General features: G+C 39.9%; 1 protein-coding gene across 8 annotated transcripts in view; it reads left to right on the top strand.

Moving 5' to 3' along the window:
• Positions 1 to 13,852, top strand: part of DCDC1 (doublecortin domain containing 1) — a 267,210-nt gene that overhangs the window by 121,060 nt on the left and 132,298 nt on the right. For all 8 annotated transcript variants that reach the window (XR_014566754.1, XM_083748746.1, XM_083748748.1 and 5 more), the window contains exons 13-16: positions 833 to 958; positions 2,222 to 2,327; positions 9,001 to 9,138; positions 10,528 to 10,646. Coding sequence is in view for 7 of the 8 variants with exons in the window: in XM_083748746.1 (XP_083604872.1) it covers positions 833 to 958; positions 2,222 to 2,327; positions 9,001 to 9,138; positions 10,528 to 10,646 (489 nt within the window). In the remaining variant the exon portion in view is untranslated. The remainder of the gene's footprint in view (positions 1 to 832; positions 959 to 2,221; positions 2,328 to 9,000; positions 9,139 to 10,527; positions 10,647 to 13,852) is intronic.

The following is a 13,852-nucleotide window of genomic DNA, read 5'->3' as shown; positions in this document are numbered from 1 at the left end:
TTCTTCCAAGAAGACTATCAGTCAACTACTTTTACAGACCCCTCACCAAACAATTTCTTACAATTGTTTCACATTTTTGACTACTCACCAGTTGATGCTTGTCTTGTGAGGTTTTTAATGCAGTTTAGAGCATTTTTGCCCTATTGGAAAACTGCAAGTCAGAACCACATTGGATCTTCTCTGACATAACTAAACCTCATAATTTGCACCACACACTATGCTCAGCCTGTTGGTCCTCAGAAATGATGAAGGTGTAGAACTGAGGAGAGAAAGAGAATCTGCACTGCTCTAGGAGGAATTCTGTCTCCCTTATTACCTGGTTTCTACTGAAAGGAGAACCTCCCCCCCCCCATTTCTCCATTTTAGCTTCATAGTTTAAGAAAATCACCAGTGTGAGCATGTGCCCTATTCTTCATTAAATGCAACTGTATTTTCTCTTTCGTAGATGATCACCTTGGAGCTGGTTTTAGTTCATTTTTCTTTGTTCCCCAACAATTATTTCTGCTTGGAGATGACTCACTATTCCAGGAATAATTCAATTTCCTTGCTGTTTATAACCTATAGGTTAATAAAGATGACAAGCTAGCTTGTAGTTAGAATTAATTCCCAACATGAAAGCACTGGAACTTCAATAGGGCAGTAGCTATGAGATTACTAATTTTTCTCAGCGTCAAACAGAAAGAGGTATAGATTTGAATGTCTTGTTGCTAAATTCATTTTTACCAACTTCAGTTTTTGTGCTTGCTGCTTCATATACATATAATGACTGGTTCTGCGGCTTATTTTCCCTCCCCCTCCAAAGGTCATATTTGACAATATTTCTATTTTTCAGGTCTCCTGTAAATCCTGTCCTGAGTTTGACCTTTGACAGAGTGGCTGCAGCTGAAAAGAATGGCACCACAGTTATTTATAAAACACTTCTGGATCCCACAGTTGATTTACTGCCTGGATGTGACAAGTACATTTATATAAGTTTTCTGAAGCACTAGAATTGTTGGGGAGGGGGAAGGGAGGGGGGATTCCAATGTTGGTGTTTCTTGCAACTATTGCTATAACTATAATAAGCAAACACTTACAGTTTGCTTTAGCACCAAAACACATTAGTTGCTATTTACTTTGGCGTACACTCAGCAAACCTCCATTAAATATATGGATGATTTAGATATGAAGATATAGCACTTTCTCCTTAATAATTTGTTGCTAATTTGAATAAGGAATTGTGCCTTTTTAGTGCAGGAGTAGCTAAATTGTGGCCTTCCAAACCTCCAACTCCCACCAGCCACAGTCAGCATAGCCAGTGGTCAGAGATAATGGAAGATGATGATCTGGACGGCCACATCTGATTGGCTACCCCATCATAGTGCAAAGGCAGCAGTGCTATTGCCCACTTAGCTGGGAGTAAGGACTATGGAACTCAGTAAATATGCATAAAATTGAGCTGTAAATAATGTGGATTTAAAATTAGCTGAGCCATTTGTTTTTAATGTACTAAAATGTGAATGGCCAAAAGATCACTTTCTTATATCAAATAATAGTCACAAAAACTTCAATCAAGAGAACTATTTCACACACACTTTATTCGTTAATTCCTTTTTAAAAGTTCAGAAACTGAATACTGTTAAGAATTTAAACACACTGAAACAAAAAAGCCTGAGGAAAATAAAAATAAAAGCCTGAGGAAAATAAAAACCCAGTGTCAGGGGCAGTAGGCAGGTTCTGAGCCAACCACAGTAGTGTAACTTTCCCTCCCTGTGACTGGCAGCTCTTCCCTTATATGGAATAAAATATTGCTGTGCATTAGAGAGACAATAATAAGTGGGATTGTCCCTATATGAGCAGACCTACCTTCGGACCAAACTCAACGTGATTGCATATGTCTTTGCAGTTAATTGTTGGCTTTTAAAAATAATTGTCACTAGTTGAGATCTTTTAATTCTGGACTACTAAAATTTCAGCTCCTCTTCCTTTTGGAAGGCTGCGAGGAATTATAGAAAGTTGCAATGTAGTAAAACTGCTGTAAGTAAACTTGCAGAGAGCTGATTTAGAATCCGCATTATACTTTGGAAGAAACATTAAAGCAATTCCCAGGTCCTGCTTGTGGACTTTGCATGGGCATCTGGTTGGCCATGAGAGAAGAGGGCCCTGGGCTAGATGGGCCATTGGCCTCATCCAGTGGGGTTCTTCTTCTCAAATGACAATAATTTTTTATTGCTCATTTCAGTTGGGAAGCTTGTGCTGGATTTCCAGATAACATTCAATTCACAAACCATCAGGAATGTCAAACCTCGGAAATTGTGGAGTCAGACAACCATTTTATACAATATAAGGTGAGCAGTGAGGTTGTTGTTGTTTTTTAAGCACCATCTTTTACTATGATCTGCAAATTAGATGTTTCAGCCCTCTAGGAATATACTCTCTCTCTCTCTATATATGTATATGAAAAAAGGGTATTGCAACATTTTATGTGTGTTTTAAATTGCACATTATCAACTATATGCAGTTGAAAGCAGGCTCACTGAAAATGTACAAGTTAAATCTGAGGAAGTTGGAGAGCTTAAAAATTCTTTTTGTAGCATCTGAGTTCCTGTGAGATCTCATGTGAGCATCTTTAGCCACCCAGAGTCTGCATTGAGAGCAGGACTTGCCCAACAAGGACTTGCCCAACAAGGTCTACTTGGGTTACTCAGAGCAAAAAGAGCTTTTAAGCTCCCCGTCTTGGGCACAGCTTCTGCAGGTACAGGGGATTCTCTCTCCACACCCACTCTCACTAGTTGTGTGGATGGCTCCAAGGGTTTGGGTATACAGGCAACTCCCCACTCATGTGCATTAGAGTTGCACACAACCTTGCACAAATGTGTCATTTTTGGTGCTGCAAAGGGGGCAGGGTGGGCAGTGAAACAGGGTGCAGCAGAGGCAGAATGGGGTGAAAGGGATTTGGACGATCCAGAACTGAACCCCCACATAAGATGTATTTGTACTATAATGCTGATTGATCCAGAATGTGATCTGGGTTGTGGATTCAAAAGAGATTAGAATGTGCATCCTATGGAAGGCAGTTCAATTCTGAGAGAATATATTCTGAATATATTTTTATAGGTATCCAATATGTTAAAGCCCACTTATTCCTTCTGGCAAGCTAGCACAATGCTGAATTACACCCAAAGTTTTGTATTCTGTCCAAGCCACCTAATCCTTATCTTTAGTATGTTTTTCTTCTCTGTGTTTTTGTGCTTTCTTTCTACTTTTGTTTTTGTTTTTATTTTGAATTGTTTTATTTATTGATAACTTTGTTAGAGGGTGGTCTATGCATAAATGAATTAATGAAGCAGGACTAAAGTAGCCTGGAACAGGTAGGGGAGCAATAAGGAAGGAAATATGTAATCCACTAAAGCAGATCTTTTCAAGCTTTTTGAGTCCACGACTGCCTTGATCAACTACATTCCTTCTATGGCACCCCTGTGGAGCCCAGTTATGTCACCTCTTGCCTGCAGAGCTGGCAGCCTCTCACCCTTTCTAAAACACTCTCCATTGTGGAGTGTTCCCTCAGCGTCCTCTCCTCTCCCCTTTCCTTGGGAGTCCTCTGGGCAGTCGCTGCTACCGCCCATGGTCTCTGAGCAGCCCCCACGCTCCAGAGAGAGGTGTCTCCTCACACTGCCCCACAGGGGCCTGAGACTTGTCTGTCCATTCCCAACAGCAAGGGCTGGTGGGCTGGGTTCCCTCACCCACTTGCTTGTATACTCCAAGGCCGCCTCAGCTCCTAGCAAGCAGCACCCCCTAGCCAGTCACAGAGGCACCACTTGCCTGCGGAGCTTGTAGCCAAGGCTGCTGCAACAAACAGCTGTCCAAGCCTTTGGGAGGCAGATATACAAAAGGGCATCAGTGGAGAGAGGGAAAGAAAGAGGGACAGAGGCCAGTGTTGCCTGCAGCACCCCTGACCATCATTCAAGGCACCCCAGGGTGCCACGGCACACTGGTTGAAAAACAACGCACTAAAGGACAAAAAGCTGAAGCAGAAAGCAAGAGTGATTGAGACAGATCTTTCAGGACCCTGGACAGGTCATAGGGAAGAGACAACTTGTTCCAGCAGGTGCTGTTTGCTAACTGCTTCCATGTATAATTCCAGAACTGGGCTCTGTCTCCCTTGTCCTGTCACCTTGGTGAACTAGTTGTGAGATTCTCACTCAAATATGCACAATTCTCAGGGCATCAAAGGTACTGCTGTTTGTTGGTAGAATGCAAATTTGTTTAAAATGTGATTTTAGGGATCAAGGTGATGCACCTCCCTCTTTTGTTCTAATCTCTACTTTCAGAGACCAAACACAAAAGTGTATAGTTGTAGACCATTACTCTTGGAATTATAGCCAATGTGACCCCACTCTTTTATCCTATTTGGATATATGAGCTCATTGTTTACTGCAGATAAACATGGTGTATCTAGTTTTTGATTTGCTTTTGACATAATTGTGGCTCAGTAGCACAGTAAAATGAGTACACCTTTGCTGTTTTGGATAGGCACACTCCAGATAAAGTAGCATTTTCATACAAAAGTCTGTATACAATTATAGTGTATAAGATTATATGTATAAGTAGAATGGGATAACTAAGGTTAATTTGTGTTGAGAGAGAAAAATAAAAGACAAGAGGCAAAACCAAAGAAACAAATATTTTACGTAGCATAAACATTAACACCAGTTTTGAATATAGTCAAGCTTTGATGTCTTAATATGTGTTTAGAAGACACAGCAACAGCTATGTTTCAACAGAGTAAACCCTTTGCTATGAATAGTAATTTGATACCTTCAAGAGCAATTTTTGAAAGCAAAATTCAAGGCACAGGGGCAGATACCAATAGTATTTTTTTTTAATGTCCTAATGTTAAAGCTCACTGAGGTGTACAAGATGCTAAGAGGATTACACACTAAAATGGCAAAAGTCTCATGTTCTGGATACTCACACATTAAGATTGCTGTCAGGTATAGATAGTAATGCTCAACCCCTGACTGTTATATTTAATCTTTTATTGACAGGCAAAACCTTTCCAGTAGAGTAAAATTTGTGACATATAATCCACATTCGTAAATCTGGGGATAGAGATAACCCAGACAATTACAGCCTGTTGCTCTTTTATCACTGTTGAGAAAGCTAGGCCATGTATCTGTGACCTGGGATATATTCCTGGCATTTTGTGTTGATAACGGCAGCATTAGAACGGTGTCCTTGTGGTTGTTCAATATGTTTCAGCTATGAGGACACAGGGACTTTCTTAATAAAAGCAGAGGGTTATATCGCAGTTTTTAAAAATTGCTCTATCGAAGGAGGAAAAAATGTTTAATAGTATGAATGCATATTTGCATCTTCAAATTCCATTAATGTTGTTGTAACTTCTGTAGAGCACACAGTCTGTCTACAGTCCATCTATCAGTGAGAACTTGCATAACATTTACCATTGACTAGAGCAACCTTTGTCAACCTGGTGCCCTGCAGATGTTTAGAACTACAACTCATATCAGCACCAGTCAACATGGGTGTGTGATGTTGGATCTAATAGGATTTGTAGTCTGAAACATCTGAACAGTCCTTGGGTAGTGAAAGCTGGCCTAGAGGTCCAGCACAATAATTTGTTTTGGGCTTATGGTGTGATCTTATTGCACTGAGGCAGCTTCATATAGGATCAGTCTGTAGTGCAGACTGTACTCTATTTTGGTAGGGTTAGAATGCAGAACAACTGCTGTAAGGCAAACTACTTTTTGCAATGTATGGTAATAGCTAAAGCTGATTCAGAGGATCAGAAAGTTTTATTCCAAAAATAAGTCCATATGCAGTGAAATATGCTAAATGTGACTCTCTCGTGTTTTGTTTTTGTTTTTTTGCATAAAATGCTGCAATTTTTATAGTTTATATTTTATTTCTATATATACTTCTGGATAAATGAGTAAAAGAAAGAGAAACCTTGGCAGATAAGTAATGTGTGGAGGATAGGATTGGAGGCTTTGATCTTTTAAAAGCTCTCCACCTTGCTTTCTGGGTTCTATGTAGGTCACATGTGGTTTCTGGAGGCCTTTGCAAGATCTCACAAGATATTGGATGGCCCTAAACTTGGCCGTGCAGATGTTGTGGGACTACAATCCCCATCATCCCTGACCACTGGTCCTGTTAGCTAGGGATGATGGAGGGCCAGGTTTGGCCATGCCTGGCCCTACAAGATCTTGTGCTGACTCCAGAAGGTAAGGGTTGTTCCAGGGAGTCATTCTGACTTTACATAAGTTTGCCTTTACATGGTACCCCTGGGACGCAACCCCCCCCACCCAATTTCTACTGTATTTCAAATGAAATGTTATGACCAGGTCTCCATATGAATCATTTGCCCACTCTGAGGAGGGAGGTGTTGGGGAGAAATTTATTTATCAAAAATTATGAGAATGCTGCAATCCTAATCCTCTCTGTACTGTTTTCTGGGGGAGAGGTGGATTGGTCACACCTTACTCTGTCAACTTTAGCCCTTTTCTCATGCCTTTTCCTCTCTGCAAGTATGGAGCTCCCCATTCCTATTGAACGTGGTGATTGTTGAAGATTCATTCCCCGTGATTGCAGTCATGGGATTATTGTCTTTCACATGACGGTGTATATTTTGACTCCACAGAGTGGGAAGTGACGGAGACAGGAAGTTTGCGCTACTGTGTTCCATGAAGTGGGACTGTTGTCCTTTGTCTTTTTCTCTTGCTGTCGGATGCTAGAGAGAGAGGGAGCCATGTTGCAGTGCTCCGTGTGTGTTTATATGTAAATAAATGTAGATTAGCCAAATGCTGAGCTACTGAGTTCTGTTACACGGACTGCGCAAACTTGGCGGATCCCTAAGTGTGCCGATGTCTGTTTGCATCAGTCGCTGTGATGTTCGGGCAGAAGAAAGCTTTGGAAGCTCCCGAATGATCGACCAGGAAGGAGAGAACATGCCAATCAGGCATGTGTCTCTGCCAGGGTCCTACTCAGGTATAGGATGAGCTCCTGATGTTCTGGGGGCTGAAATGAACCAGGAATTCCTGGATACCACGCCATCACTTACCCATTGATAGCTCTAGGCTGGTGCAGTACTTCTCTCTCTCTTTCTCTCTCTCTCTCTCTCTCTCCCCCTCCGCCCACTTTCTGCCAGTATGAGTGTCAGAACTGTGGCTGCTGCTGCCCTGCTGGAGTTTGGATTGCAGTGTTAGTCTTGAACTCTACCACAGTTACTCCTTTCTGGTTCTTTATGGTGCCATTTTACCCCTTAATGCAATTTCTTCCTGGGTAATATGGGCCAGGCGGGATCACATAGTTATGAGGAAGATGTGCCAATACTGTGTACTGTACTCATTCACATTTGCGCACATGCTAATTTGGCAAACCAAATTAATGAAGCATTGTTCTCACTCAGAATAGATGAATACTTTCACCTCTTTTTGATATAATCAACAACAAGAAAGTGATTGTTGACTGTGATGAAAATGTTTGCAAAAGTTGTTATCCCCTTTCCCACTCAGCCCTAGTTAATTACTTTAAAAATGTGGTAATAACGTGGTGCAGGAAGCATTATTACTATGGTTGTTGGTGATGGGAAACACTTTTTTCTTTTCTTTTGATGCTGCTGGCAGCCATTGTCCAAACCTATTATTTTTATTATGCTGTTGGTGAAGGCTTCAAAAATACATAGATACTGCCAGATACTATGCTATTTAAAAATTTAGTATATTCATCAAAAGGTTTGTCTTTGTTCTATGGGGCAAAACATATTATGACATACAGCTTGCCTTGCTTTTCCAGTTCAGTAACATGGGATGTGTATAAGAAAAGAAAGTTATAAAGAATATATATATATATATATATATATATATATATATATATATAGTTCCTGTTGTGATTCCTTGTATCTGTTACACTATTGCTCCACACACTGTGGAAACTATAAAATCACCTGAAGCTGGGTTAGAAAGATGTGGTGTTGTTTCTTTATCTGGTGGGGTGTGTTTTTTTTGGTAATATCCCACATTATATCTCTTGAAGAACAGCATGGTATTAGTGCTGGGTGCCAACCTCAAATGAATACAAAGGGGCCAATGTTTCCTCCCCACTGCACCACAAAATCAAATGTGATAAGATTAAAGCCAGTGGCATTGCTATGAGGACACAGGGACTTACAGCAGGTGTTATACACATCCTAATGATATCTGTCGCTAATTCCAACTATGACAATCTTCCACACAGTTGTGTTGCCTCTGATCACAACTTAGAATGGAGAGGGCAAGTACATTTGTGGCTTTAAGTCCCTCAGCCTTTAGTGTGGGATTAGCAGAACATTAGGCCCTATTGTACAAAAACGATGGGGTATCTCTTCTCGGTACTGCAGCAGCTGGCTAACAGGTAAGAGCAAATTGAGTATCTTTCTGGCCAACTCTGCTTTTGCTCTTTGTCTTTGATAGCATTTTGAATATGCCATTCCAATATGAGCAGTAGCCCAGAAAAGCATTAATATTTAAGTATTATTTAAAAGGTTTGGCGTGTTTAAATGATCTGCATACAGAGTCTCAGTTATTACAATTATAACCCTGCAAGGTGGCTCATTGCTGTTATCCTAACATCCCTTCCAATAACATTTTTACCTGTTCAGAGTTAGTTCCTTTTCGAGTTTTGGTGGTGCATGTTTCATTCCATACCCATATTTAGACCAAAATGCTATAATACTTACCTGGGAGTAAGTCCCACTACTTCTAAATAGGCATGTACGTATAGGATTTCACTTTGAGTGAATTTTTGGGCATACTTTTTTGTCCCTAATAAAGAAAATGTAGGAGGCAAGACTGCTTCAATGGCAGTATAACAGCATACTATTTCTTCATGATTGTTACAATAATTGATTTGGGTTACGGTAATAGGAAATGTTACACAGAATTTTCTCTATCGGTAATTTGCAGTGTTACCATGCTAACATATCAATGAAAGTTCTATGGTTCATTCTATTACTGGGTGTAGGCTGATTCCCAGATGGTTCTTCTCATGTCAGTTAACATGGAAAAGATGAAGAAAGATGCTCCCAGAAGAAATGGCCGCCGAGAGCTGACATTCGACATAGCACACTGGCCTCTGTCTAATATGTGGCTGATCACAAAGGTACCATGGTGAAAAGGCAGAGCATCCATTGTATTAATGGATTCAGATGTATGATATGCGAAAAGATTTGTTGTTCCGATTGTTAGTTTACTTTTGGGGATTTTGAGTTAAATATTAAAAAGAAGCAAAACTTGCACAACTAACAAAGATCATCATGCATATATTACACACACCATGTCTCCCATGGCCTTCCTCGGTTTGTTGTGAAAACAAATGGAGTTGACTTTGATGGGGCATAGATGATCAAAGCCAAGAGCAAATTAATCTGTTAATTGTGGTTATATCCTCTGTGCTGAACTATGATATGTTGGCTGAATTGACTGCAGTCAGCTGCCACCATGAGCAGACTTGTAGCATAACAACGCTGTTCCCTTTTGAGATATCAAAAGACTAATTGCTTGCATATTTGGAAAGGAAGTGAGCATCATTGTAACAATATTAAAGGCAATTATCGGACAAAGTTGGGAGCTGCAAGGCAGAAGAGCCAGCACTCCATCTGAAGCCTTGCTGCTTGCACCAGCTAGGACAGAAGGAAGACAGCCTCACCCCACCTCTGGGAGCTGGACCAGCCTATGATCCATCCCCCAAATGTCCCATTTGGGGGGGTCACTGTCAGTGGTAGTGTTGCCTGTCAGTGGTGTGGCTAGAGTCCTCTGCAAGCAGGAACCAAAGATAAGTTGCATATAAAATGGCATACAATTGCCCTACATTTGATAGCTAATATTAAAATCTGTAATGCAACCCAGACTTAGCTGTTTTTACTCAGAAGTAAGTCCTCTTGTTTTCAATGGGACTTACTGCCAAGCAAGTGTTAGGATTTCAGCCTTTAAAATGTAACAAGCAATGAAAGATTGCACCTGCAACAGCTGTTTTACTTGCTTCAAAATTGCTGTATATATATATCTCCCTCTGTATATAAATCTATATAAACAAAAGGCTTTAAGGATGTTTAACCAACATTCTTTTAGACTTGAGGTAAAACTTTAAATTGACTCAATGGCTCTAGATTTGTTGCAATCTTTGCAGTTCACTGAACTTTTTCCCTGTGCATACATATTTCAAGTAAACTCTGTAGTTATAAGTATAGCAAGTGACACGTTATGGACCCTAAATCGTTGCACTGTGAAATATGCAGAGGAAAAGGACAAATGAAGATATCAAGGGTCTGTTCTATTTTGCACTGAACTGTAAAATGCCACCCTTGTTGTACAGAAGATCACTGGTTCTGAGCAGGGCTCATTGACTGCTAAGTTGTGGATAGTGTTTCAGTTTCTCCAACTGTTAATATCCTGAGCTATCCAGGCATAATGACCTCTCTATTTGTAACACATTGTTGAATTTTCTGGTTCTTTTAACTTATTCAAAACCTTTTTTCCCATTCATTGAAAGGCTGGAATGATTCTAAGTCGAGCTATGGTACAAAGCAGCCTAGCTGTTGGTCATCCAATCAGAGCTGTGATGCAGGATGGCACACCTCTTGAAGGCTATAAACTGTGTCTGCAGAAAAGGTATTGATACAAGGGTGGGTTGGTTTTTACATACAATCATTTAGATAAAGTGAAAACATGTAGTCATTTAGATAAACTGAATGTTACCAGAATACTGTATGTGCTTACAGATTTTGTCATTCAATAAGTGAAACTGTATTATCTCAAAATTATCATCATCCTTTAATTCCTTTTGGATTATTAAATTCATGTAAAGGCATAGCCTTTACTTTAATGTTATATTTTAAATCACCTTTGAAAGTTCTTTCAACAATAGACAGGAAGGATAACAAGGACACATATATTTTACTTAATGCTGTGGTAGTTCTTGTGTTTCTTTTGTTTCTTGGTCCTTTAAAAGAGATAAAAAAATGCACGTGTTATGTAATAGCCTACAATGGATCTTAAAGATGCAGTCTGGGTGTGTAGATAGATTTCTTGGTGGACGTTTTACAGCTCAATCGCAGAGCTAGGCTAAATTGCTCCTGCAGGTTAAAAATAAGATAAAAGTAAAAATAAGAAAAAAGGCCATCTTCTGTTTTTTTTATAAATATTTTTATTAACAATTTTTTGTTTTAATCACAATGCCAATAAAACAATACAATATCACATCTCTTTAACATAGATCTTTTCACTTCTTTGGACTCCCTCGCATCTCCCGCTCCTGCGTTCCTGGTTATAATTTTATTCAGCAAATTTATCCCCTTACTTTTAATCATCATAACTAATTTTCCAATGTTATACCTCTAAATTTGACTATCGTTTTATTCAGATCTTAACAGGTTTAGATATAACCAACATATTCCCAAATTTTTATCATTTCTTAAATTTATCTTATCTTCCTAATTCACTTCCTTAAACTCAATGGTGCCAAGTTGTTTATACTCTAGCATCCTTCTTAACATTCATACAATTTGCAATACTTTTGTAAATAAATCTTAAATTTCTTCCAATCTTCTTCCACCGTCTCCTCTCCCAGGTCTCGGATTCTGCCGGTCATCTCAGCCAGTTCCATGTAGTCTATCAGTTGCATCTGCCACTCTTCCAGTGTGGGTAGATCTTGTGTCTTCCAATGCCTGGCGACAAGTATCCGTGCTGCTGTTGTTGCATACATAAAAAATGTTCGATCCTTCTTTGACACACTCTGGCCGACAATACCCAAAAGAAAGGCCTCTGGTTTCTTAGGGAAGGTATACTTAAATACCTTTTTCAACTCATTATATATCATTTCCCAGAAAGCCTTCACTCTAGGGCAGGTCCACCAGAGGTGAAAGAATGTTCCTTCAATTTCCTTACACTTCCAACATTTGTTATCAGACAAGTGGTATATTTTTGCAAGTTTGACTGGGGTCAAATACCATCTATATATCATTTTCATAACATTTTCCTTCAAAGCATTACATGCAGTGAAGTTCAGCCCAGTGGTCCACAACCTCTCCCAGTCTTCAAACATAATGTTATATCCAATGTCCTGTGCCCACTTTATCATAGCCGATTTAACCGTTTCATCTTGTGTATTCCACTTCAGCAGCAAGTTATACATTTTTGAAAGTACTTTAGTCTTAGGCTCTAACAATTCCGTTTCTAACTTTGATTTTTCCACCTGGAATCCTAACTTTTTGTCAAGTTTAAAAACTTCTTTAATCTGAGCATAATGTAACCAGTCTCGCACTTTGTCTTTCATTTTCTCCTGACTCTGCAATTTCCAATTAGAAAAAAGGCCATCTTCTGGGGGCACCTGGTAGAAGACTTCCAAAAATGACCTCATGTCAAGGACAGTTTTATGTCAGAGATGTTTCCTCCAGATATGCAGACACAGATACAGTGTACAAGATACCAAAACGTTATTCTTGTGCTGAGAAACGGACCAGACTTTGGAGCCAGTGATGTTCTTTTAGCGCTAGCAAGATGTGCTCCCAACAACCATTCCCAAAGTAACCTGTCAGTCTCCCCCCCCCCCCCCGTAACTGCAGTTTTCAAGCCGTTTTCAGTGGCAGTCACATATATAATGTCTTGCAATATGCATAACTTTGACCAGGATATCTGTCTAGGAGGTGACACAGCTGGCACAACAGCTGGCACCACCTGGACCCCAAGCTCCGCCCTGGCCACAAAAGATACTACACTGGATTTTTTGGGCAATCTACCCCACCACATGCAGCCCCCCATGTCATATCCACACTTTTCAGGAGAGCTCCATGACTCTAGAAGGTCTTTTGTGTAACAGGAACTTCCTCCCATTTATACTTTTTATGATCCATGCCATTGTTTGTTGAACCACTGAAACTTAAATCCTTACCCATTTAACCTTAGGATGGTTTCAAACTATGCCCCACCCCCTCAGCCCAGGGTGATTTTGTTCAGTCACCTCTCAGTGTCACCCATGTGGAATTTGGTTATGTGAAGCATGCGACATTCACCAAGTCAGAAGCTCCTTTTCTTGATGCTATATTCTCTCACCTTGTGATGTACATCATGTGGAGGATTCGCACCACTATTGGGCTACTTCAATATCATGTGATCAAAATGTCTTGAAATCATCTCACAACTGCCCAGTTTGAGAGAAATCTTCCTTATGAAAAGGAACTTTTTTTTCCAGTGGAGAAAGCATGGTTAGATTGACCTACTTTTGTTTTCTAGTACTGAGCTTGTATCTATCTGGATGGAGAACAGATACGAGTTTATTAAGTCAATGAAAATTCAGATTGTTAGAATTTACTCGGATCAGAGTTCAGTTCATATTTTTTTTGTTGTTGTTGTTACAAAGAAGAATAAGGACCAAAGGGCCATATTGTGGAGCATCTTATTCTCAGTGACTTATGAGAAGCCTACAAGCAGAATATGAGACAATAGGACCCTGCCACTCATGCTCCCCAACAACTGCCTCTAGTTCTGGAGATTGCACACAGCCACCAAGTCCAGTAGCTGCTGTTAGCCTTATGCTCCATGAATTTGTCTAAAACCCTTTCAAAGCCATCCAAGTTGGTGACCATTATTTATTTATTTGTTCAGAGATTTCTGAGCCATTCTTTACCAAAAACAGTCACAGGGCAATTCACAACAAAATAAGGCAGTATTAAACATAATTCCTAATTAACACTGAAAGCAATTCTCATAAAATACATAACATAATCAGCAGTAGCACAATTTAAAATTCACTACATCTTGTGCCAAGTCAGTTCTGGAATTCTGGTTTGGGGTTGTCTACAGTTTTAGGGTAAAGTATC

This window comes from Podarcis gaigeae (genome assembly GCF_964106915.1).
Source record: "Podarcis gaigeae genome assembly, chromosome: 1".
NCBI lineage: Eukaryota > Metazoa > Chordata > Lepidosauria > Squamata > Lacertidae > Podarcis > Podarcis gaigeae.
This window is presented reverse-complemented; position numbering and strand designations above follow the sequence as displayed.